Raw genomic sequence first — 27,028 nt, forward strand, 5'->3', positions numbered from 1 at the left:
GCTTCATTAACAAGAAATATTACAGATTTATCTAATTTAGCGGAGTTATTAGCGAAAGAGAGGATCGATAAAGAGAAATCGTTCATGTCAGTTAGGCCTTATTGAAGTAACAGCACAGATTTGTAAAAAAGGTTATGGTATGTCGATTGATGTCAAGCTATACGGCACTTGAGCCCAGCTAGTGAATAGTTCGAAAGTAGATTCCTTTAGTATCTTTGTACTAGTATATTATAAAATGATTTTACATCAAATATGCCTTTTTATAGGCACCCAAACAGAAATATTTATTACACTCATTAATATATGACCGTACTCAGTATTGTCGCATCCACTGCGGTAAGTTAAACTACAAAAAATCAATGATGCGCAAGTTTGCGCAAGATGAGGTTAAGATTTATCGAAACTAGACAGAAAAATCTCAAATTAAGACCACTGCGATATGTGTGCGAGTGTTTGCTCACATTTAAAAGCTAAGTTGAATTTCATTTGGTTTTCCTCATATATTTTACAAAGGAGCAAAAAATACAGCTACGTCGCTCATGTTCTTCAAAATGCTCTAAACAATTCAATTTTCACTCAATGTTCATGAAATTTTGAAAACAGACTGTTCAATTATCGTATAAAAATACAAAAATATTTAAAAAAAGAATATTGAGAACAAATTTTTCAACTTTTTTCCGCCCTCGCATTGCAATGTGCGCTGTTTCATGCATTTATCCCGGATAAGGAACTTAAGTGTTTCGATCGTAAAAATTACGGTGAGAACAAGCTGTGTACCACTTTTGATTTGATTTGCAGTTAGTGTAGAATACCAAAACACTATGCTTGATGCTGTTGAAAGATCTGAAAACCAGTAAGGAGTTTTGAAGAAGGTTTCTAGATAAAAAAAAGTTTTATTTGTGGGGTAGATAATATTCTCGCTTAAAGAGTGAGAAGAGAAAACCCGAATACTTGTATGATCAAAACAATAATATTTAATTACTCAAATACTTGATCTTTTTATAGAACACAGTAGAGATTTAGTAGGCTAGAAATGCTCTTAGATCATCGGGGTAGGCCTAGGACAGGACGTGACAGCTCAACTAAGACAGCCCCGTTGTTTTTCAGCCGATAACCTTGACGGTGCAAAAGCCAGTGCTACCAGAATCTTTTTTGAGAAAATCTTGGGAACAAATACAAATCTCAAGGCTCATAATTTGGTAGTTTCTTGCACGCCTCATTCATTCAATGCAATAGAGAATGTCAGCTTTTCAAAACATCAGGGTTATTTTCAAACCGACCGAGAAAATTGACACAATTTCCATTATTTTTCTCTCAATTAAGTATTTTGTATTTATGCTAGCATTGTAGGAGCACAGGAGTAAACTTAACATCAAATATTATTAGATTTAAAACAAAATGATTTTAAGAAAAATGTTCAAACTTTTGGTGAAAACTCTAATTTATGAACTAGCAACACGGTGGTCTTTTTTGACAGGCAATTGGTTTTGTTTTTGTACTTTTACCTGACACGTCTTGTCTTAGGGGTAGGCTAAGAATAAAATATGCCTAAATCTGTCACTTGTTATCTTACCACTGAAGCAAGAAGTGATTTTTTTTTAGCACTGTTATAGAAGGGTCATCGAACGCAACAAAGTCATGGAACCAATTCTTCAACCACTAGACCATGCTATTGCATTGCTTTTTAAAAAATCTTTAAACATTGTGTTTTATCCATACATTTGCAAATCAAGCATTTCAAATTATTTTGGAAGCTATAGAAAATCCCCTTATTCAATTTCCATTACTACACCACATTACATTTACTAGGTAAAAAAAATACAGTTCATTCAAAACATTAGGTCAGTAGCAATTGGTCCGTTGAATCTGTTGCATGCTCTTTGTGGGCGAGCGACGGAATCCGGATCGGTCGTGTTCGGTTCGAGTTATGCGTGTGTTATATCTTTATCGTTTACCAAAACGAATCCTTTCCCATATCCAAACTTCCAGCGTTTTCTTGTGGAAGTGCAGAAGGCTCCTCGGCTTCTATAAAGCAAGTAACACATCAACATTTCCCTCCCATCCCCAAATTGACCTGCATTTGGACGCAGCCGGCGCCGGTATTGTTTGTTATAATTATGAAAGCACCAATGTTGGGGATGCTACTGATCCTGAGTAGCGTCTGTTGATTCCCTGTGTAAATACAGCTGTTCTTGCAATAACGGAATAGCAACTGCGGGCGGTTAACCATGCTCATGCTCAGAGGGATTCTTCAAAACATTAATTAATGCCTAGTTGAGTTAACTTAAATTATAATTTATATTGGCTTATTTCGTTGAATATAAAAATAGTTATAATAAAGAAATTCAATACATATGTATGTGTATATATACTGATTCAATAAATCCGGCGTCCTAGTTTTTGGAAGGGTATCGCACCAATTCGTCGTAAAATATACGAAGAAACTCTTTTTCCAAAGCACGATATTTTCATAACCAAAACCTGGTTTAGTTATAATACTTACAGTGTGACTTTACCCTTGTTATGTAATATAACGAAACCCGAATTATCGTCGTGTTTGAAGGTAGGATGACATTCAACAGCCCCGTAAGATAAATTGGCGCGATTCCGATTTTTTCTTTAATTTCATTCATAGTTCCTTGGCTTATCACTCCATCTACCCGGCTAATTTGATTAATCTGTTGACAAAAATGGCATATTATGGATAAGTGTTGAAATTTACAAAAAGAAACATGAAACAAAAAACTGTCTTGGTTCTCAGATTTCCTTGTTATGCAATTTTTCTATTACAAGCTCGCTATCAACTTTTATGAAGCAAGTTCGAAATCATTCGTTTGATTCAATATTTAAGTACCACCTATCAACTAATGATGATTTGTTCCGTTCCTAAACGATTGAAATATGTTCTGTATTATTCACGTAAAGGTCCACTGTTCATTACGACATACAAACAGGAAATTATTACATGCTTTGTTGCAACTCTTCCTTATTGGGAATAAAAAGCTATCAAAAAATAAAATCTCTAATGATCCTTCCCTTTCGTTTATTGCTCGCTTCAATCCCGCGTAGATTATTTTAATCTTAATTATAAACGCATAAACCAAAACAACACTAGGAAGCATATATAATATGAATTACACAAAGTATTTTGCGTTTTTTTTTTAGATTTTCAATAGAGAGACGATACCATTGAAAGTCGATGCTCTTCTGGGTTTGGTGAATTTCTTACGATTGTTCTCATGAGATTCTAGGCATATTAACAAAACGAAGAATTTAGCGTTCTCTTTTCGAGGGTGATGGCACTCAAAGCTGACTAAAACAATTTTTCTTGTTTCCAAGCTGCTGCCGATCCTGATGGGAGACACATAAACAGCATATTCTGACGTAGGATAGTTGTGCTCGACGGGTTTTGTACTTATTATATTTTCGTTGACGTTTATCGGACATTTTTTTTTTTTTTGAGTGGGGAAAACGAGAATGTACGATTAAAGAGTTGCGATTTGTTCGTAATATCTAAAAACGATGAGCGATCCAAGTTTGTGTGGTATATTCGAGTTTTGTGTCATGCCATATCGGTACTAATGCAAAAATGACAATCAACTGTAAAAATGTTAATCCACATTCCCTACTGTTTTGCAATATTCTACAAATGGGAGTTGTGCGCGTAGACGTGTGACGTGCTCAACCAAGCGTCTTTTTGTAGGGTTTTAGTGACTGGTTCCGAATATCACACTGCGCGCTTTGGACAATACACACACCTCCTCGAAGGATCTAGATTAAAATTTCCCGCATCCATTGTCACTTTGCCTGCTTTAAGCTTTATTTCTGCGCCTGGATCTTGGCTTGCATTTGAGCGAGCTTCTCCTGCATTCGACGAATTTCCTCTTCCTTCTCGCGCAGGATACGATCCTTTTCAGTTAGTACCTCACCGGTTGTGCCATTTTCGTCCTTGATAATTGGATTTGTGTTTTTGCGCACCGATTTGGCCAACCGTTCTGAGCGGTAGTTTTCATAGTGCACCTCTTGGGTAACCTCCTGCAGATCCTGCATGTGAGTTCTGAAAAAGGAAAAAAATCAATGTACGTTGTCTAAATATACTTTGAAAAATAACTTACATCAACATCGTTCTCAATTTAATGAAATCGCAATGTTCAGGGTTTTCCACTTCAACTACGCCCCATGGGTACAAACGACCACGAACCTTGCGTCCCTTAACTTCCAAAAGAGTCGTAGAACCGCACACAGCAAATGGGACCGCTTCCTTCAACTGTCGCACCTGTTCCTTGTAATCTTCATCCTCATCGCTATCACAATCTGGCAGTGGGTAGATTTTGATCCCGTTGTCTTCGATCTCCTGCAGAATACGGCACTTGAGGCGTTGGATCTCCTTTTTGGTCAGAACATCGGCTTTCGCGATCACTGGGACGATGTTGACCTTACAGTGGAGCTTCTTCATGAACTCAATGTCCAAAGGTTTCAATCTAGAATTTTAATAGAGGTAGGTTAAAATTTGAGGATCAACTTTGCATTATCAAGCTTACCCATGCCCAAAAGGTGAAATGAAGTAGAAACAGCAATGTATCCTATTGTCAACGATGTTTCTTCGGTTGAGTCCACTTTCGTCTCTCAGGAATCGCTCGTACTGTTCGTCAATGTACTCCAGGATGGCACTAAAACTGTCACTATTATCGATGGCATCGCCAAACCCAGGTGTATCAACCACTGTCAGACGCAGCTTTACACCCCGTTCTTCAATCTCTACCGTGGAAGCATCCAGCTTCACCGTCTGATGTTGTTTCTCCACAGCATCCGGAACCACCCGCTCCGGGTACAAATCACTGAGGAACAAACTGTTCACCAGAGTTGACTTACCCAGTCCCGATTCACCGACTACCATCAGTGTGAATTCGAAACCCTTTTTCACCGATTTTCTATGCACCTGGTTGGGTAAATTGGCAAAACCCACGTAACCCGATGTTTCCACGTTGGAAAACTGTAAGAAAAGATCAAGAGAAGCCAAAATCAAACAAACTTACATAAGACTAAATTACTAACTACACAAAAAGCAAATCACTCATCCGTTCCATCCATACACATCACACGAAATGGAATCCAACCTCTGGTTCAGCAGCTTTGCAGAATTGTTTGATATCTCTCATGGTGATGGATGATACTGCTGCCGTGTTCACACGGTCAGCCGTTAATTGCAACTGGTAAACGATCCGATAGGTAGTCAAAGAAAGCTTAAGCTCATTAAGGCGCAAGAAATTTTGAAATTTCTTCAACACCTTCTTTCGTTAAGCTGTCGATGCTCCATTAAAGGCAGCGTAAGGGGGATTGCTCGATTGGATGGCATGAAATGGGACGTTGCCCACCTGTTCGTAGACCCGTCGGATACAAATCAGCAGAGGAGAAACGTCCAGTTGCTGATTTGCATGCATATCTCGTAGAGAGACGGTCAATGGATGCGCAAAACGGTAAACGTTGTACCAATTCCGCTCACTAATGTAACAATGAAGCTTACAGTGAGGCAGTACCGTGGTGCATCGAATTACCGAACGCTGCACAATCGCTTTTTTAATTGAAATCCTGTTTTCTTTGCTCAGATAAAGTAATCATAATATTTTTTAAAGTATTTTTTTTCCTTAGTTGAGAATATTATTAAGCACGCATTGTCCTGTTTCAACGAGAAACTTCGATTACTTGTATGTATTGGTAATAATATTCACTCAGGATTGCACAAAAACTAAAAATGCTATCAGTTGCTCAAAACACTGTTATAAGCTAAGATGAACCACTCTAGGGCTGAAAATTTCAATAATAAAGAAATAAATACTATTATAAGGGACAGTGGAAATTTGCAATATCATGGAAGTTGAAAATCCGTAAAATTAGGTATGCCTTTAACGTGAAATTTAGAGAATCTCACGAAATTAGTTACCGTGCCAGTACCATATTATAGACAGCGCCATATTCTGAACGGTCCGTTCCTTATGTTGAACATTCATTGTTTTTACATCCAAAATAGTAAACTGTCAGTTCGAAACATGATTCATTGTAACATTTCAAAACTAAAATACATGGTTAAGTTGTTTTTTCAAAAAATATTCTACATAAAGTTCGTTTGCTGTTCATAATAAGGAGCAATGTGTGTTCATAATTAGGACCATTGATGTATATGGCGTCCATAATTAGGAACATGCATGCGTCAGACTAACATATGATTTTTTAAATAATTGATAATTGATGGACGTTTTGTTTTAATCTATACGTTTAGTTAGATATTAGACAAATCCAACGGCAAGACAAACCAATATCCCAGCTGTTGAAATCTTTAATAATTTTAGTTATTCAAATTGTATTTTCTTAACTGTTCAGAATATGGTGCTTGCACGGTATATTTGGAAAATTTATACAAGAATCGCAGTAAATTTCAGATTTTTGTTTATGAAAATGGTTAAAAGTCGAGCTTCCACAAAAATGTTCTAATCTTTTATTTTTAAGTTGAACGTCTTTCTGGCTTGCTTGTTCTGTTTCTAATTTTGCATTGAAGGGATCTTTCAAATATTACGTAACCAAACAGGGGGAAAGTTAAAGTTAAGGTCGATACAAAGAAATCTGTGCTGTTAGTTCAATAGAGCCTAACTGACATAAGCAATTTCTCTTCATCGATCCTCTCTTTCGCTAATAACTTCGCTAAATTAGATAAATCTGTAATATTTCTTGTTAATGAAGCAAGATATAGTGATTCTTCATCATACAGCACAAAAATATGTTACGAAAAAAGAATCAGTTTTCTGCAATAACGCGAAGAGTGCAACGATGAAGAGAAATCGATGAATGCAGATAAACCATTATGAAAAAACAACACTGAAATATACACTGTGAACTCGGCTTTACTCTTTAATGTGTGAAAAATACCCATTATTTTCTTATATATGGAAACGTCAAAATAAAGGGTACTTCATTTTTTCAAATAATGGTTTTTTTTTGCATATTTATATATTCCGCGTATTTACTCTTTAATGGGTGAAAAAAAATCTTGCAGCTATAGTCATTTAAGATTCATGAAACAGCATTTGATGTTCATTAGTTCATTAGTTATATCAGAAATAAGAATTAAAAAGTGCGGATACGGAAAAGGTAGGTTTCATATTTTTCGTGGCTGTGTCCTCTATCTAAACAATTAATCAAATATTTTACAGAATGGATTTTCTGCCCAATACATCCCGTTGCATGCCCCGCTGCGCAAAACCGCCAGGAACAGCTGCTCCATTCATTAGGCTTATTGATGAATAGATTATTCTACTGCATCAGAACAATAATTGTTAATATTTTGTTGAATAAAATACGTTTGTTTATATTAAGAAGTTGCTATAGTTTATGTTTTATACACGAAAATGAACAATAAAATTTATTGAATTTTGATGTTCGGAAAAAGAGTAAATTTCACCCTGTTTCTTTAAAAATACTTTTTGGATAGTGGGTAAAATTCACTCGTTGATTTGACGTACAAGCCGTTTACTCTTTAATGAGTAAGAGCCTTTTACTCTTTTTATGAGTTAAACTAGTTTCTCTCAAAGAGGGTACTTTTTTACCCATTAAAGGGTACTTTGGTCTTACAGTGTATATTTTCCATGCAAAAGTTGTAATGTGGGGTGAAAGAGAGTTAGGTCAAAATTCAGCAAATTTAACATTACGGAATATTTGAATGATCCCTAATCCTATCATCTAAATTTGTCAAAAAATAAATATGTTCATAGTAAACATTTGTGATGCAAATTTTGAAATTTTGGCTCTCCTATGCTTAAACGATTTTTATTATGGTGATTGACATTCTCTTAAAGTTTAAAATGATTTGGATGAAATTTGACTGTGCACACGCCACTTGAAGTATATATTGAGATTACCATGGAAAACGCCAACCGTTTGGGTTCAGCCCTCGATCTCTTCATCTCTTTTAGCTACAACTTTGCCTAAGACCACATGTTGATTGGATGTCAGGATAAATTGTATGCATAACAAACAGACAAACAGACCTAACAGCTAGTCTGTGCTTAACAACCAGGAATGCCAAGGGATTTTTTCCAATGTCATCCAATTTCACGAAAAAATGGCTTCCAATGTCATCCACTTCGATTGTTCGGATTAAGTCAGAAAATTAAGCTCTCCTGACTCTACTTGAGGAATTTCTTCACGCCCTCTTCAAATTTCCTCTAGTGTTTTTAAAACATGCTTGTTAAGCAATAAATGTACTTTGCATGGATTTATTTTCAACCAAATCGCAATATTGTCGGGGGTCCCCCGGTTATGAATCACTATTTTTGAGAATTCATCTACACACTTGAATTTCGTCTAAGAATTCCTTCACAGATTGCTTCATAAATCCCTAAAAATATTCCTTCGATTATTTAATCACGGATTTCTCCAGTAATTATTCATGAAATTTATCTTCAGCAATACCGAGATATTCTTCCAAGATGTTGCTAATATATTCCTTCAAGCATTGCAAAAAGAATAAATTTAAACAATAAAACTTCTACTAGAATATTTCTTTACTATTTCCTCTAAGAGGTCCTTTAGAAAGTTTCCAGTGATTCCAATTGTTTTTTTTTTCGAATAATTGTTTGGAGATTATTCTAACCTATTATTCGGTAACTTTTTTTGCTATTACAAAATTTGTTAAAACAGATTTATCAGGGATTTCTGCAACAATTTATCCCGAAATTTTTCATGAAGTTCCTCTAGAGTACCATTAGAAAATTTTATATATTTTCTCAACTTCCTCCTCCAGCATTTTTTGGAAATTCTAGCAAATTAACGAAAGATATTCCATGGATCTCTAAAGGAGTTTGCTGAAAAATTAGGAGTTTATTTGCATTTCAGTTTGTTCCCTCCCTCAGGTTTTTTTTTCAGGAATAACTTAGTCCAAACATTTTATCATGATGGTGCAGCTCATGGCAAAATCTAAAGGTACATTTTTTAATTCTGAAAAGTCCTAGCCAGTTATTATGAAAAAAAAAATGTGGAACTCTTGAAGTAATTTAAAAGTTTTTTTTTGCGTGCTTCTAAAGAGTCAATTTATTGCAAAAAAATTTGTTTACAGAGATCATGATTTTATGTGTTTTTGCATTTCCCATGATATGTGTATATAATCAGCGATAACTTTTATGAATTAAATATGAACAAAAAAAGCAATTTTTATTTCATCTAGATTTTTGATTGTTCGGGATTTCTCATCGAACAAGAATCTGTGTATTCATTGGGAATTTATCCGAAAATCTTGATAAGAATTTATGTCAGGATTTAACCTTCATATTTATTTTCATTTTCTATGAAAATTAATTTGAAAATTCTTTTAAAAAAATCTTGAAATATAATTTTAATATTTCCAAAAATATTTCTGCGGATTTTTTACAAGGATTATTTCTTACCTGATTTTCGTTTCATTCGATCTATTTCCGCAACATAAAGATCTAATTTTGATGAAAATTATATGGCAGAAAATGCATTTTCATTATATCACGCTTCGATATATCACACCAAAAATTTTTGGATCCGTGATTTAATCGAGAAATTACTGTATAGTCAAACGATTGCTGAAGGAGTCTGAAGGAGTTTCAGAAGAAACCATTGGCAAAAAGTCTTGAGAGATATCCCAAAATTTCTAGGAGGAACCATGCAATAATTTTGAAGACCTTTTTGGTATAATTTCAGAAGCAACTCTTGTAGCAATCTCACATTAAAAAATCATAAACAAATCTCTGCAAAATTATTTAATGAGTTCGTGAAAAGAAAAATTCTACAGAAACATTGAATGAGATTTCATAAGAAAAGTCTTTGCATTTTTTTTTATTTGAAAGAATTAAAATCTGAAAGAATCCAGTAAGCACATCTGAAGAAAATTGGAGAGCAATGGATATACTGATAATGGATCAAAGATCTTCTAGAATAGTTTCAGGTTTGTTTTTTTTTTTTATCTAGGGATCGAAAAAAATGTTAATAATTTAAAATTTCAAATGTCTATAAATTCTGAAATGTCCTCCAAGAATTGTTCGTCTTCCAAATCGTCGGTATTCAGACAGACGAATCGTCGGTTTCAGGAAAACGTACCGCAAGCATTTAAAATATCAAAATACTTGCATTATTTGTCGTAATAATGGAAGATATCTATTTGATGCTAAGTCTGCATCCAAATAGAGTCGAAAAAAATAGTATAGAGGGAGTACTTAACGTATCTTAAAAACGCCAAAATATTATCTGGTCCGGTATGTCTTCCGCACTATTCAAATGTCTTCCAAACTGGCATTCCTGACGCCAACGTTCATTTTTTTTTTTGCTAGTTATAAGGGGCTTCACGCCAAAGTGATCCATATATTGTGTACATCACCCCAAATTTGACTATTACAAAATTTGTAGAGTGTAGAAAAAGTATGTCCAGAAAACATGAAGAAGTAGAGCATGACAATATAATTGAACATGGTTTTCCGATGAAACTGATAAGGCTGCTTCAGACAACGCTAGATATATCGAAATCGTGTGTTATGAGATTTCAACTTCCTTCTTAACCTCAGATGAATTGAAATACTTCCGAAGCTTCTGTGCGATATCGCTTTCAAAGAAACCAGTCAGAGTTGAAAATGGTTCGTATTTACATCTGATCGTCATATTTTTCGTCAGTGTTGTCAAGAATTTTCTCTAACGCTTACTCCACAGAGAAAGCAGAGTAATTCACGATAAGTATTCTGTAGTTTTAATGCCACATCAACATGGCAGGTAGCAGGACTCTCTTTAGAGACTTAGACACTATTTTAATGCAAGTTTTAGCATTTCAGTTTTTTGATAGATAGTATTTTAAGTCAACCAAAATGGTCTCTGGAGTCGCTTTTTGCCTTTTACGCCTCGAGTATGCCTGATGCAAAATTCTAGAGACTCCAGAGTAATTTTTAGAGAATTTCACACTAATTAGTTCACAGGTTCTTGAGGAATTTCTTCTCTGATTCCTCAATGAAAAGCTACAGAAATTCTTCAAATCATTTCTTCGGGAATGAATAGTTTCAAGACATCTCTCCAGAAATTCACATAGAATTTTTCACCAATCCTCCCTGTAAATCGTCCAGGAACTTTTAAGGGATGCTTAGAACAATTACTTTATAGTTTGCCTCAGTAAATGCAACGCTATTACCTCCATTCCAGTGAATTCGGTGATGGCTCTGAAAATTTTCACTGTGACATTCACAGTAGAGTAACTACGCAACTTTTTTCTAGTCACTCTTCCAACGGTTATTGCTATTTTTGACTCAGTAGAAAGCATTCATCATCTTTCAACGCACTGCACCATAGAATGTTTCAAGAAACAAATGAATTTCATATAATAATGTAAAGAGAAAATCGACGAAACGAAATCGATCACTGCAGAAACGTCTGTATAATACTCAATGCAAAATATGGATTACAACAAGAATTTATCCACAGTTTTCTCTGGAATTGCTCCGAAAAATACTCAAGGGATTACTTGCGAAAATATTTTAAGAAGTCTTCCAGAATTGCCGCAATAAATTCCACCAGGAACAGGGACTACTGCTGCAGATTATGTGTCTCCAATAAAATCTACATGGATTCCTCCACATTTCATTTAAGGTTTCACAACAGCAATTAATCCAGTATTTTCTATGATCATTCTTACATAATTTTTTTATTATTTCTTCCGGTGTCTTCAAAAAAAATCAACAAATTCCGTAGGATATTATCCAGGGATTCAATTGATTATTTTACAACAGTTTTAATAACTTATCTATAAAATCGAAAAAAAACACATACTCAAGATTACTTATCAATGTTGTCCAGGCATGCCTTCGAGAATTCCTTAAAACTTTGCTTATCAATTCCATATAGATAGCACAGGAAAAAATCTTGGATAAATAATATGAGGACTCCTTTTAAAATTTCTTAAAGAACTTCTGGATGAATCTATAAAAGATCTCTGCAGTAATTTCTGAAAATATCCTTAGAGCAACTGGTTTACATTTAAAATAAATCCTGTAGGCTATTGTGGAGAAAACCTAAAAAATCAAAGGAGGCATCTCCAAAAACCTCAATGCTTAAATACTTTAATCAATTTCTTTGCGAATATTTGTGAGGAAATTTTACATACAATTCTACTGATCATTCAACGTTTTGCGGAAATTCATTTAATCGCACTGAAATCGCTCACCAAATATTGCTGAATTAGTTCAATTTGTAGGGGAATAATCGAAGCATGAATCACTGGATAAAATGCTGGTGGCTTAGGGACTCTCTCAAATCTTTGCTTTCTTGGTTATAACTGGTACTGGATCCTATTTTGGTTTCTGATTAGTCACTTTTTGGTCATTTTTTCAGGCACGAGGTATCCAAAGCTCTTTTTCTTAAGACACCAATTCGCTGCAAGTCTTGCATCAAAAACGTTTGGCTTGATCTAACCACAGTATTGAACTGGACACCGACACGTTATCGCTTCCAGTAGACGATTTACCCTTTGAAGGAAGCACCACACTAGACAACGGACTAGCTTGCAACGCCGAGTGTCACAGTCGAAAAACATTTCTGACGAAATGACCGACTGAAGCGAGAATCGAAACCAAAACCCCTTGACTTGATGCTTGGTAACACTAACCGCACGGCTCGAAGCCCGAATATAGGTGCGACTGATTTAGAAGGACACGACAAAATTTAAAGGACTTCACGGGGCTAAAATAAATGGGTAGCGAATGAGTCTAAATATATACATACAATAACGCCCATACGTGCTTGAAAAAATAAGACCAAACAGGATGAGGATTCTTTAGATAATCCGACCATATATTTTTCTAAGGGTGTTTATACGAATTTCTTTGTTGATTCTTGCACCAAGTGTTTTTTTCATGTCAATACGAACATTTGCCCAAAACTTCCTTCATGCATTACTCCGAATAGTTGGAATTCATTGATTGATTCTTTCAGAGATGTACCAAGGAAGTCCTTAATTTTTTCGGGATTCTTTGAAAATGTAACTTAACTTATTCAAGGATATCTCAAAAAAATATCCCATATATTGTTCCATGAATTTCTTAAGGAAATCTTGGATAGATGTTTCCCAATAATTCCATTGACTTTCCTTTGATTTTTATCAGATGTTTTGGTTTAGGACTCCTTAAAAAACTGAACTGATAGTTCACTAAGAAAAATACTCCAGGTATCAGGTATCAGAAGGCCGGCTCCAAAGGCACGTTCCCCACCAGTTGGGAGATTTGTGCCATCGCCATATTTGAGCCTATTTCATCATCTACCCGATGGGAGAGGAAAGGGAAGGGAAAGATGGGAGGAAATAGGAGTGGGGTCCCTTGAAGAGGGAAGATCGCATAAGCGAAATGAGAGCATGTAGCTCCATACCACAATGGGTTCGAACAGCGCCCTAAAAAGGGCACTGCAAAACGCATGAGCGTAAAGAGAGCCTATAGCTCATTACCACAGCGGGTTAAGAATAACAGGATGTCCTGAAGATTCAGGCTTCTGTATTCAGTTTCACTTAATAAGTGTTTACCAAGTAATTGGAATCGCATTTGCGCAAAAACTGGACAGTTACATATCAGGTGATACGAAGTTCCATAATCGGAGTCACAACTATCACACACAAATGAGTCAGCACGCTGAATATTTGCCATGTGATAGTTGAGTCGGCAGTGGCCTGTCAACGCTCTGACCAAGAGACTGCAATTCTGCTTTGACAGATTTGTTAAATACTTCGCCACCTTTGGAGATGGCTCAGTAATATACAATTTTGTTTGACGACACGACTCCAAACTATTCCAATATTGCTTGTGCTGAGTTGCCGCCCAAGAGTTTATCTGAAGCTTCACCCAGCACTTCGAAATTGGAATAGCCGGCTCAGGGCCAATGAAGTCATGCGATGCTCCATCGCGAGCTAGCTCATCAGCCAATTCATTTCCAGCGATGGAAGAATGGCCAGGTACCCATACAAGGTTTACAAAGTTGACTGAATTCAGTTCCTCAATTTGAGTTCGACATGCGATAACAAGCTTCGACCTTGAGTTGGCCGAAGCGAGAGCTTTTATAGCAGCCTGACTATCTGAACAGAAGTATATGACTTTACCCATTACGCGCTGTTGAAGTGCTGATTGCACTCCACACATAAGAGCAAATATTTCCGCCTGAAAAACGGTGCAGTTTCTACCAAGTGAGTAAAACTGATTCAGCCTTAGCTCACGAGAATATACTCCTGCACCAGCTCTACCTTCAAGAAGGGAGCCATCAGTGTAACATACTATATTGTTTGATATACTTCTTTCCAAATAGCCAGACGTCCACTCTTCCCGTGAAGGGAATTGTGTGATAAATGTCCTGTAAGGAAAGTTACAAGCAATTGTGAGATCACTTGGAGCAAGGACAATTTTGTCCCAATTCACCAAAAGTGGAAACAACGAAGTGTGTGTAGATCTACGATTCACTGAATTTTTCTCCAGTAGATCCAGTACCCATAAACGGTAAGAGCAAGAAAGTGCTTCTTGTTTAAGATATATGTGTAGTGGCGCAACGTCGAAAAGGGCCTCGAGCGCTGCTGTGGGAGTTGTAGAGAACGCACCAGACATCGCCATCAAGCACATCCTTTGGAGATGGCCCAATTTTGATTGGATTGTTCTCACTTCGCCCTTTTGCCACCACACAAGACATCCATATGCCAATATTGGTCGAACAACTGTTGTGTAAATGAATTTGATATATTTGGGTTTGAGGCCCCAAGTTTTACCAAAGGTTCGCCGGCATTGACCGAAGGCCATGCAAGCTTTTTTGACTCTGAAATCAATGTGAGGTGTCCATGAAAGTTTGGAATCTAGAATGACTCCGACATACTTTACTTGATCAGTCACATTAATCTCAGTGCCAAAAAGACGTAAAGGTCGAATTCCATCGCGGTTTCGTCTTTCCGTAAAAAGAACAATAGATGTTTTATTCGGGTTAACCGAAAGGCCATATTGGCGACACCAACTCTCGACTACCTGAAGAGCACTTTGCATCAGGTCGAATAGGGTGCTTATGCACATACCAACTATCAGAGCTAGATAGTCGTCGGCAAATCCATAAGTTGGAAAACCGCAATTATTGAGTTGCCTCAATAGCGTATCTGCTACGAGATTCCACAAAAGTGGTGACAAGACTCCCCCTTGGGGGCATCCGCAAACACTCAATTTTCGAATCGCTGCTTGACGCAATGTCGAGAAGAGATGTCGGTTTTTGAGCATTTGATGAATCCAATTGGTAATCATTGTAGGTAGCCCATGGTTTCGTGCGGCTTCCAATATGGCATCGAAAGACACGTTATCAAAGGCACCCTCAATATCCAAGAAAACACCCAAGCACGATTGCTTCTGAGCGAATGCTTTCTCGATATCGTATACAACTTTGTGTAAAAGAGTCACAGTGGACTTTCCAGATTGGTAAGCATGTTGATTCACATGAAGAGGCATGTTTGCCAAATAAACATCACGGATGTGATGATCGATAATCCGTTCCAGACATTTCAGAAGAAAAGAGGTCAGACTGATTGGTCTAAAACTCTTCGCTTCCTCATACGACGCACGTCCTCCTTTTGGGATAAACTTTACAGTAATATCACGCCAGGATTTGGGAATGTACCCGGTAGCAAAACTGCTTACAAGTAGCTTTTTCAAAACATGTTTGATAAACTCAAATCCCTTTTGGAGCAGAACAGGATAAATCCCATCCGCTCCTGGAGATTTGAAAGGAGCAAAACTATTAAGTGCCCATTGAATCGATTCAGTAGTTACGATACTGCGAGCCGAGGCCAGAGACTCGTAACTACATGAAAAGACATTTGGTTCATCCGTAGATGCTATGTCCACACATCCGGGGAAGTGTGTATTGAATAAACATTCTAAAACTTCTTCATCGGAAGAAGTAAAGTCACCATTAGGTAAGCGAATTTCGTTCACTTGGAAATCCTTAGATTTTGCAAGAATTTTGTTCAACCGACTGACTTCACTCAAACTGGAAACATTTGTACAAAGGTTTTTCCAGCCGGATCGTTCAGCAGAACGAAGAGCCTTCTTGTAAGCCTTGCGAGCTGACTTGAACGACTCTGATCCAGCTGAACGGCGTCTGTTCCAACTCCTTCTACATTGTTTCCTGAGTCTAGTCAGATCGGAATTCCACCATGGGGTCCCTCTTGTAGTCTTTACAGACCGCAGAGGACATGCTTCTCCAAAAGCTTCCATAATGTAGGATGTTGTAGTATCAACGGCATCATCCAGATCACTTGGATTTTCAATGGACGGAGAATATCCATGAAATTTGGTCGCAACCAATTCAATGTAGAGTTCCCAGTTTGTTGACCGGGGATTCCTAAAACGCAAAGTCTGCGCAGTTACATTTGAATGTTCAAAGAAGATGTAGCGATGATCAGATAATGATTCCTCATCTGATACATGCCAATTCGTCAACTCGTGACTGATTCTATTCGAGCAGAGCGTTATGTCTAACACTTCTTCTCTATTAGAAACCATGAAGGTTGGGCGATTGCCTATGTTAAGTAATCCAAGGTCTGTACTACTTAAGTATTCCATCAGACTGGAGCCTCTCAAATTGATATCCGAGCTGCCCCAGATGATGTGATGAGCATTGGCATCACTGCCCACAATCAGCGGAAGGCCTTTTGTTACGCAGTGTACGACAACTCGTTTGAAGTCATCCGTTGGGGATGGTTCATCATGTGGTAAATATACCGAACAATAGACGTATTTCCTGTTGAGGTCACCAACAGAAACATCGATTGTGACAGCACATACATCTCTGGTAGTTAACTCAGAAATGAGTGTAGCAACGATTGCTTTATTAACGAGCACGCATGCGCGGGGCATGGAGCGCGAGTTTGCCATTTCAAGCTTGCTAAAAGTAGCAAAAACTGGGTCCACAAGGTTACCTAGATAGAAGTTCCCTCTACGAAAGTAGGGTTCTTGAACTAGCGCCACTTGGGCTGCACCATTTTGCATGAGTCTGCAAAGATTGATCGTTGCTGTTCTTTTATGCTGAAGATTGATCTGAGCTAACCTAACCGTAGCCACTACCCAAACTAGGCAGGATTAAGCTTTTTGCAATCTCAGCACGAAAAAGACCAGCAACGAAAAAAACAGATCGGTATCTATTTAAAGTCGCCAAAGGCGAAAGAGCACAGAATACACTGTGTAAAACGCATAATGCGAATCCATATAGGTGATAATTTAAATTAAATGTCAACATATTCATAATCCCACCCTTATTAAGCCTCAAGATAGAGACTGAAGAAGGGCAGCCGATTATCTCGGAGAAACACAAGGTCACCTGCACCATTGCTCCGGGTAGCACAGGAAGGACTCAATACTGTGGAGGGCGCCCTGGTACCCCACAGGCTCCGTTTGCGGTTAGGTTTTATTTAGACCCCCCTAACCATTCATTCTTAGGCACGGTACGCATCACACCATAAATTAGGGGTCACCTGTGAGGTGGACTTTTACCACCGGAACAGGCAGTCCGTAGTGTTAATTCTTAGCCAGTTGAAACAACCGCTACCGACACTACGCGGCTATCTAGGCTGCTCGGGAAAAGGAGGTTAATATTGATGATTAACTCCTGGCGTGCCCAAGCAGCCAAAAACCGACCATATATTTTTCTAAGGGTGTTTATACGAATTTCTTTGTTGATTCTTGCACCAAGTGTTTTTTTCATGTCAATACGAACATTTGCCCAAAACTTCCTTCATGCATTACTCCGAATAGTTGGAATTCATTGATTGATTCTTTCAGAGATGTACCAAGGAAGTCCTTAATTTTTTCGGGATTCTTTGAAAATGTAACTTAACTTATTCAAGGATATCTCAAAAAAATATCCCATATATTGTTCCATGAATTTCTTAAGGAAATCTTGGATAGATGTTTCCCAATAATTCCATTGACTTTCCTTTGATTTTTATCAGATGTTTTGGTTTAGGACTCCTTAAAAAACTGAACTGATAGTTCACTAAGAAAAATACTCCATGTATTTCTGCAGGGAAATCTCAGAACATTCTTCAGAAATTATCAAGGAAATTTTTGTTGATTTTTTTCTAGGAATTCCTCCTGAGATTGATCTGAGCATCTTCAGTGGAAGAATAATTTATTGTTTGCATTGACTTTGCTTCAGCTGGACTAGCATCAAAAGTTTCATTACAAGTTGTGAGGCGGAAATATAACGATCCCTACACCGCTCATAAGCTGCCCCAAATAATGTTGCGTTTGTCCAATTGCAAACATGAGCGGCGTACTTTTCCAGCGGTTCAGCTGCTCAGCCGCTTGGTATGTTGGCATTAGAGAGATTTACTTTTTGACCAACAATGCAAGAAAAATAGACGAAAAAACTAATTTTCAATTCCAAACACGTTCACTTTTTTTTCCTTCCACTCGCTTTGGTTGCGCTCTAACTGCTGTTTGTATATTTACAATATTTCGACAATTTGGGAAAGGCGTGTGCACCGAGCAATGTGTGGCTCTCGCTCGACGAGTTGTGAAGCCATCGTCAATGTAACAACGCCACAAACTGACGATGGTGGACGTTAGTGGAGTTTGAGCGCATCCATAAAATGACGTTGGCTGTTCGAACGAACGGTTTATAATTCGCCTTCCGTTTACGTTTTCCCTGTCTCGGAACAGATTTACGATAACGCGTCCACGATTGGGGATTCGTGACGACCGTATATACACACAGCTGGGCTGGGAACGGAACCGTCCCAAACCCAACCGTCATGAGGATTACCACGTGGAAATTTAATTTCTCGCTTGTCATGGTCTGTGCCTCGGGAATGGAGTGCGAATGGTGGGCGATTAGTACAAAGAAGTCGTATTTTTGGGGTAAAAGTTGTAGTAGTATATCGAGTAGAGACCCAAACCTTGGAATAAAGTGGCTTAGTGCAAGTGAAAGTTGTAACTTTGAAATAGGTTGATTTCGGGTGCATTGCACCCGGTGAATAACACTATTGTCAACAATACAACACGATGGTATGTTGAAACAACAACCTGCCAGACGCCGTCATGGATGGAAACAATCAGTTACGAGAATAATAAACTCGTTTACAGTCGCCCCACAGATATGCATCACTTTTAAAAGCTTGATATGTATACGAGTCCGAGGTGTCTGGGTTCGATACCCGGTCAGTCCAGGACCTTTTTGTAATGAAAATTTTCTTGACCTCCCTGGGCTTAGAATATCATCGTATCTGCCACACGATATACGAATGCGAAAATGGCAACATTGGGAGAGGAAGCGCTCAGTTAATAACTCATAAAAAAATAAGCTGAGGAGCAAGTTCCGTCCCAGTTGGGACGTAATACTAAGAAGAAAAAGAAATGTACGAGTATACTGACTAAAAATAATTGAAATCCATTAAGTATACGCTGAGCGGTGAGAATTTCAGTTTTTTTTTTCGCTCAGGCCTATACGGATTAAAAACAACGAGCGACAAATTTGACTACCAATGGCTTCTAGAGCTTTATCATAAATTATGCAAGACATTGTCTTCTAAAAAGTGATTCTTAGTTGATTCACAACTGTGCGGTGACTGTACTGTAATTGTTCATGTGCCCCAGACATCGTCAAGAAATGGTGTTTTGTTTTCCTGTTCCCTTTCAAACGCTATCTTAATCAACGCATAGCTGCTCAGTTATCCCTGTAAACAGAACACAGATAGAACGCGCATACCATATTCCTACGTCTAGGGCTTTGATACGTTTGTTTTGAGCACGCATGACTGAATGAATGCAGTGCATTTGATCTGGCGGGGAGGCAATGTTAAAATAATAAAGTCTGTTGCACACTATACTTGCAATCAGTTCAACACTAGTAGTGATTACAAATGGGGACAGTGTCGCATTAACTTGGGAGCAATCACATGCAGTTCTAAAAACTGGTTGTATTCTTTGAGGGTTTTATTTCGGTAAATTTTTGTGCTTGTAAATTTATTAGGGCTGGGAGCAACAGAATGTCTAAAAAATTGGAACATAAGAGACCTCAAATTCTGTAGTAATCTCTACTGAAGTATGTTTGGCTTCCGCAAATTTAATGTTTTACTGTACGACCATGAATGACGAAAATGACTAGTGTAGGAGGCATTTTCCATTATTCTACCCAAATGATCGAAAACAACAGCATTCCGCAACATCTCACAAATGCAGTCGGTGATGCGTGCCTGCCAATGCACACACAAAATTAATCTTAATTGCCCTAATGATGCATCGTGCGAAGGCTGGCATCGAACGTCGGTGGTCATTGTCGCCACCGTTCGTCATCAGCCCCAAAGCCACGCAAAAAATTGTTTGTTGTTCCAAACAAATGCACCCAGAAAAACGCATTTTGGAAATTTTTAATGACCAAAGTCATCGATTCGGATTTACCATTGCTTTTCTGTTAGTCATGTTGTGTTATTAATGGGCAAAACGGCTAGCACGCAGTAGCAGCCATGTATGTAAATTCATTGAAATTTCTGAATTATTGTCATGTACACAAACGTACATTGAATATTTGCTGAGTGTATAATTGCTCCAAAACATTAAAAAAAATAATGGGCAGGGAAGGGTGGCCTTTTAATCTCGCGGGGGTCACTATAATCGCCTTATCCATTTAAAGAAGCAAATCTCAAGTACCACTCCATATCGATGTGAAAATGTATCAGTATGTGAAAATGTATGTCGAATTATACATATGTAGTGCACAAATAATTAAATTTTCATCAATTCACAAAAACGCAACATTTGGTTCTGCAAAATTTTGATAATAATTGTATGAATACGACAAAAGATAGGGAATATAACATGGTCTCCCGTGTTACCTTACCCATAAAAGTTATTGCCTTTTGTCTGTTTTAAAAACTTAAAGGGACAATCCTTTGTTTTTCTACAAACTGGTCATCCCTTTTAGTAATAATGAAGCATTCAAATATACAAAGGTTCGTCAAAAGGGTCGTTTGCAACAAAGTAAGCAATGACCAAGGGTAAAGGTGGCAAAAGTTGTTCTTATATCGCTAATTATTTGTTGTTTGATTCCATACCTCGCAGTGAAGGAATCATTCTAAAACGTCAAAAATAACGACACCCACCCATCCCTTTGCACATTTTAGATGTTTTACGAGCTGTTATAACTCACTTAATACAAGACATCCATACAATTACAATGAAACAATCGAAATCTATCAAAAATTTTGAAAATTTGTCTTTTTTGATGGGCGGATACGTGTTATTAAGAACTTCATTCTGAAGCTCTGGAGGGTTCAACTCCTAAACTCTTCGAAGCAACACTGATGAATATATTCTATAATGAATTACAGGGCTGTACAAAAACTTTAAAATCTTATCCGTGAAATTCGCGACTTTCAAAACTCGATCCGCGACTGAACTGATCATTCCGCGACAATATACAAATTCAAAATCGTAACTAAAAAATTGTAATATTTTAATGTTTGGAATGGTTTTTTTTTGAAGCAATTTACAATTTTGACCATTTTTGACAGCAATCTATATTTTTCAACTACTGTTTTAGTTGCCATTTTTTTGTTTCAACTTGGTCAAAATCATAACACAGAGGCGTCGCGTGCTCAAATAAGCCACCTGTGCAACAACAAGAAAAATATATTTTTTAATTGGGTAAATAACGCCTATGTAAACGGTAAACTGGTGATTAACTGGATTTTGCACGTTTCAGTTACAAAACATATCAGAAATAACAAAATGTATCAATGTGCGCGTATTTGCATATATTCTTGCATTTAGTAAAATAACTGCAGTGTGCATTTTTTTTTACGATTTATTGGTACGTTTTACTTGATTTGCAAATGTTTTCATCTGCATATTAATCTCGTGTATCCGGCAGAAATATAGAAAAAACACTATTTTTTAAATAATTTTCTTGGTCCCTTAGGCATTACAACTAATATGTGAATATGTGCGTATTGTGCTCTGCAAAAAAATCCACGGAATGCGATTAACAGAAAATGGTGGTATATCGTCGCAGTGATAATAAAATCACCAAATGTTTCAGATTTAGATAATTACAAACATTCGCGTACTTGAAGAACGAAAAAATTCAAACCTACTTGAATGTTGACGTTGCGCGCATATCTGCGCGTTATCGCCGCCGCTGGATGTGGATTTAAAATGAGCAATACTGTCGTCTTTGGTCCATAAGGGTGACTTTGGGCCAAGATTTTTACAGCAAACTATAACCAGAATAATGAAAACAATGTGGCAAGCTTCAAGAGTACGTTATAAATAGCCACTAGATGGTCATGGATTAGTTTTCTGCCTCCCGTGCAATTCAAGAGATGCATCAAAAAGGGCGGTCAAAGTCACCCCCTAGGACCAATGTCACCCCACACGGCGGTACTTGAATTGTATGAATGCAGCGTAAGAACACATCGCGAATGATTTGTACGCTGTCCGCTTCGGTGGCGAGCCGAAAATCCCGTTAGAAAGGTTAATCCTTCTTTAAAAACAACATGAATCCCACAATTAACTATAGAGAAAACAGATATGGAATCATTTATTATTAAAATATGGAAATTGGAGCAGTCTACGGAGCAAAAATAAATGCGCTAATTCCATTGATAATACATTCTTCCTGAGCTTTTATCATCTTCTTCAGCTTGTTCAAATCGGCTGGTTGAACCTGTCGAGAGAAACCGATTTGATATTGCATGAAAGTTAGCACCGTAAAGCATGCAATTTGCACTCTAAGAACACTCTATTTCCATATTGACTGCGCTAACTTCACCAAAGACCAGAAATGATTAGTTTAACATTGGATTAATCGAATTTACGTATGCTTAGTATGCATTCGAATTGTTATAAATTTGATTTTAATTATTAAAACCTCTCATTTTATAATGTGGATATCCTTCTAAGTTGATGTAAATATGTCTGGATGGACATTGGACATCCGATCTATCTATTCCGAACAAAATGCATTCTATTAGGAAACTGCTTAGCGTGCACCAATATTTCGGAAGGAGAAAAAGTAAAACCTGTTCAACTTCTTTCGTTGAACGGGTTGTTTCCACACATGTATGCTTTTGAGCGTGTACAGATTACTAAGCTGTGAATGTATGTGGGACCTTAGTTATATGGGATTTGGTTCAACAGCAGCAGTTGAACATGCACAGTAGTTTCTCTTCAACTTTTGCGCTGCTGTCTTTGGTGAAATATCACGCTTGTGCTGTGGATGTCAAGCGAGCTTTTTACATGGTGCGTGAATTCAGCACACTACGCGATTGTTCTAGGTGCCTTGGGACAATTGTTATGCTACTTTCTATGTAGTACGTATGAATCCATACTCATGCTATTTTAAAATTAGTTGAATTTGATTTACTTTTTTAAATTAGTTGTACGATTTTGATTCAAATGGTCTACCTGTTCAATGAACAGGTTGAACAGGCTGACCAGACGCCTCTGTCATAACATAGTTGTTTGAGATAGTTGACTGAGAATAAGACCGACTATCCGGTAACCAAGGTTCAAATCAAGCATGATCTGGTCGCATTATCAAAATTGTCAATTTTATAGAGGATCCGTCAGAGATGACTTCAGCACAGACAAACAGACGTAATACTTATAACAAATTATGGTCAAAATCATAGTCACGAGGACATGTACGCCCAACGCTAAAATTGGTGTGTTTGGCCGACAGAACAACAGATGGCGTTAGTGTGTAAACGTCAAACGCGAACAAAAACGATGCGAGCGCTGTGGGTGGTCTATTAGCCACCTACAAAATTTTTTATTCGAACGTTTAAAAGGTGGTCGATGGATAATGATGAGAGTGTGACGTCTGTTTGTCTGTGCCTTCAGTTTTCTAAGGTAATGTTGATTGATCATTTAGTAGCTCGGAAGCTGCTTTCAGGAAAGGTGACCGTTTAGTCGAAAACCAAGCTACAAATAAAAATGTGCATGATATCATATGAATTAAGAAAACATGAATTTGTTAGTCATTTCTATGCATATTTCTAATAAGTTGTAGAAAATCGTTTCATTCGATATTTACTACATATCGGTAAAAAGATCAATGAGGCGCAATAAGACTTCAAAATTTTCCTGTGTATAAAAAAATCCTGATGAATTCAAAAGATTGCAAAGTAGTTGGACCTTAAGTAGATACATTAGATTCAAGAGGAAATAATAGCTACACAGGAAAAAGGGATGTTCAAAATGTAAATTGAGTTACCACAGTTTGGACGAAAAAAGGAACATTTAGCGTTACAGCTCTCGAAAAAGGAGGATATTTTGTAATTTTGAAAGCTTCAGAAATACCTACTTGATTATTTTTCCTTGCATAACCCATAACTGCTGTTTTATAGCATAGCCCACAACTGCAAAAATGTCGAATATATTATGTAATGTCGGTATATCTTGGTTATGTTGAATAAATAAAAAAAAAAGCCATTTTCGATGAACTTTTTTTCTAATTTCATTTTCAAAAATTAAAAAAAAACGAATTCCTTACACATAAACAATTACATCTTCCCTGGGAGGAAGGCACAGATGCTACACACGAAATATGAAACTACGTTTATTCAAACTGCAAGACAACTCCAACTTGCCAACATCCCTTGAAGAATCGATGGAGGAATTTAAGGACGCATTTCTGATGAGAGTTGGTGGCAATGTCTGGAAAGCTTTTTGTAGGAGTCGCTGAAAATGTTCCAGAAGAAATCACTCTAAGAATTCCGGATACAGCTTTTCTTTGGTTCAAAAAGAGATTACCTTGTATAATAGAGACCTTATAGAGCCTTGCAAGAGACCACAAGAGATCGGCTAACAAGCTCTGTAAAAGTGAAAATGCTTATAAGAACACTGAGCTGAAAAGCAGGCTCTATCCCAGTTGAGCACGACACCTCTAAGAATAAGAAGGGCCATCACGAAATCAAGGGGACATACCCATGAACCGTGTTTTACCAAATTTATTAAGAACTTATCATCAACCAAAAAATTGAAGATAAATACATAATTCAGATACAAATCAGATAGATGTCTCAACAAGATGCTTATCTACTGTCAAACAAATGATTGTTCCTATAAATACCAAATTCGACCCGTTTTGAGGAGAGCAAAGAAAAACAAAAATACAGCACAGCCTGGAATCTTGATCAAATGAACGAGTGACTCATACCTACTGAAACACATATCATGAACTGACTCAATTAAGGGAATGACAAAAATAGATGCAATGCAAAATGATCGTTCTTCTTATGATTTATAGAGCAGATTATCCGACGTTTATCAAATCCTTGATTAGGCACCTCCCGGTGCCGAGCACCTCATAGAATAATTCAAACATCCGTCAGTGTCCCCTGTCGCCAACTACCCCTTTTACTGCCCACTTACCGTCTTTCCCGAATCCGTCGACATCTTGCCGCTGCCCGTTCTCCTGAGGTTGTCCAGTTTCTATGGCTGCCTTCCGCTGTGGCGATGATCCTCCGACGTTCCGAATTCCAGCTCTACGCAACAGCAAGCTAACTTCCGGCGAGCAAACACCGAAAAATAATAAAACACTGTTGTCCCCACCACGGTATAGTAAGTATAACGATTTACGGCAGCCCAGCAAGCTCAACAAGACTGCGTTTGTCAGCAAATCATCGGGCGAGGGACGACGGGGTTCTCTAAGGGGGGAGCGCTGGCACTACGCTAAAGCAAGCAGACGAAGCCTCAGTACAATGGAATCGATTTTCTGATGGTGTTGTTTTCGCTGCTGCTTGCTTTTTTTTTTAATCGCTCTCACCACTGCTTGTAATGATGAACAACACTACGCACAAAACAATCCGATAATGAAACGATGCGATGGAAGAATGGAATGCAAACGCGCGCCCCCGCTTATCGAATTTACTTTAATTATTGCTCTTATACGGAGAAGATTGATTCGGTTTAAAACGAGAAAATTAATGCTTATAACTGCAGCAGCAACCGCTCCACTCAACGATACCGGATTTTTTTTTTGATGATGATGACTGACACAACGACGCGCAACACGAACGGAACGACGATCAGCGATGGACTGCGGCTGAGTTGCGGTGGGTGGGCTGCTGACTGGTGTCGTGTGAAAAGGTAAGGGGATATCGTTGCACTGCTCGCACCACTTCCGCAAGCTGGAACCAAAACTGTCATCATTGATCATTAATGACAATTATTGGCTGTCATTAAAAACAGAGGGGTCGGCCGATGGTTTTTCGAAGGCAGGCAAAAATGGTGAAGTTTCATTAGGGTGACCATCTTCTGAAGATTGAAAATCAGGACATTTTAAAATTTTCACATCTTTATAAATTCCACTTTGGGCTTGTTCATAAATTTCATAACGCTAAAGGGGGTGGGTGGGTGTCCTGAAATTGTTACAACTCATACAAAATTTATAGAATATCAATACAAAAAGCGTTACGAGGGGGTGGGTGGGTGTCAACAATTGCCATTTTCAGCGTTATGAAATTTGTGAATAAACCCTTTGTCTCAAATTTTGAACACAAATCATAATCCGAACTGAAGAGATTTCAGAGTTTTTTTTTTCCTAGCCATTCGCCAACACAATAATCTATCACTTTTTCTAAGACACTTGGGTGTTTCGACTACTCAAGTATTTGACAATCAAGTATTTGACAATACTTCAAGAATTTGTCGATGGTCTCAAAACATCCATTTAAATGTGCAAAGAAATCCAGCAACAAAATTTGTCTCAAATTTTGAACCCAAATCATAATCCGAACTGAAGAGATTTCAGAGTTTTTTTTTTCCTAGCCATTCGCCAACACAATAATCTATCACTTTTTCTAAGACACTTGGGTGTTTCGACTACTCAAGTATTTGACAATCAAGTATTTGACAATACTTCAAGAATTTGTCGATGGTCTCAAAACATCCATTTAAATATGCAAAGAAATCCAGCAACAATTAATGGATTATTTTTTGTTTAAATCTGTTCAGTGTATGATCAAGAA

The 27,028-nt window shown here is 37.5% G+C and overlaps 1 protein-coding gene across 2 annotated transcripts; it reads right to left on the reverse strand.

Moving 5' to 3' along the window:
* Nucleotides 1-2,279: 2,279 nt before the first annotated feature.
* On the reverse strand, nucleotides 2,280-26,121 carry LOC5566563 (septin-1). 2 transcript variants are annotated; one of them, XM_021848496.1, is made up of 4 exons: nucleotides 25,431-26,121; nucleotides 4,542-4,993; nucleotides 4,116-4,481; nucleotides 2,280-4,057 (listed from the first exon to the last, which is right to left on the reverse strand). In XM_021848496.1, exons 1-4 carry the CDS (start codon nucleotides 25,452-25,454, stop codon nucleotides 3,820-3,822), a joined length of 1,080 nt encoding a protein of 359 aa, XP_021704188.1. In that variant the 5' UTR covers nucleotides 25,455-26,121; the 3' UTR covers nucleotides 2,280-3,819. The 2 variants fall into 2 exon arrangements, with proteins under 2 accessions (XP_021704188.1, XP_021704187.1); XM_021848495.1 differs by lacking the exon at nucleotides 25,431-26,121 and adding an exon at nucleotides 5,118-5,294.
* Nucleotides 26,122-27,028: the final 907 nt, after the last annotated feature.

The sequence above is a fragment of the Aedes aegypti genome, chromosome 3 (genome assembly GCF_002204515.2).
Source record: "Aedes aegypti strain LVP_AGWG chromosome 3, AaegL5.0 Primary Assembly, whole genome shotgun sequence".
In the NCBI taxonomy this organism is placed as follows: Eukaryota; Metazoa; Arthropoda; class Insecta; order Diptera; family Culicidae; genus Aedes; species Aedes aegypti.

Bases quoted from the DNA above. Each gene is read 5' to 3' on its own strand.
- LOC5566563 (XM_021848495.1), bottom strand. From the start codon at position 5,159: ATGAGAGATATCAAACAATTCTGCAAAGCTGCTGAACCAGAG. The intron at 4,482-4,541 runs GTAAGCTTGATA...TTAAAATTCTAG, and splicing joins ATTTCACCTTTTGGGCATGG to ATTGAAACCTTTGGACATTG. The intron at 4,058-4,115 runs GTAAGTTATTTT...TTCCTTTTTCAG, and splicing joins AAATTGAGAACGATGTTGAT to AACTCACATGCAGGATCTGC.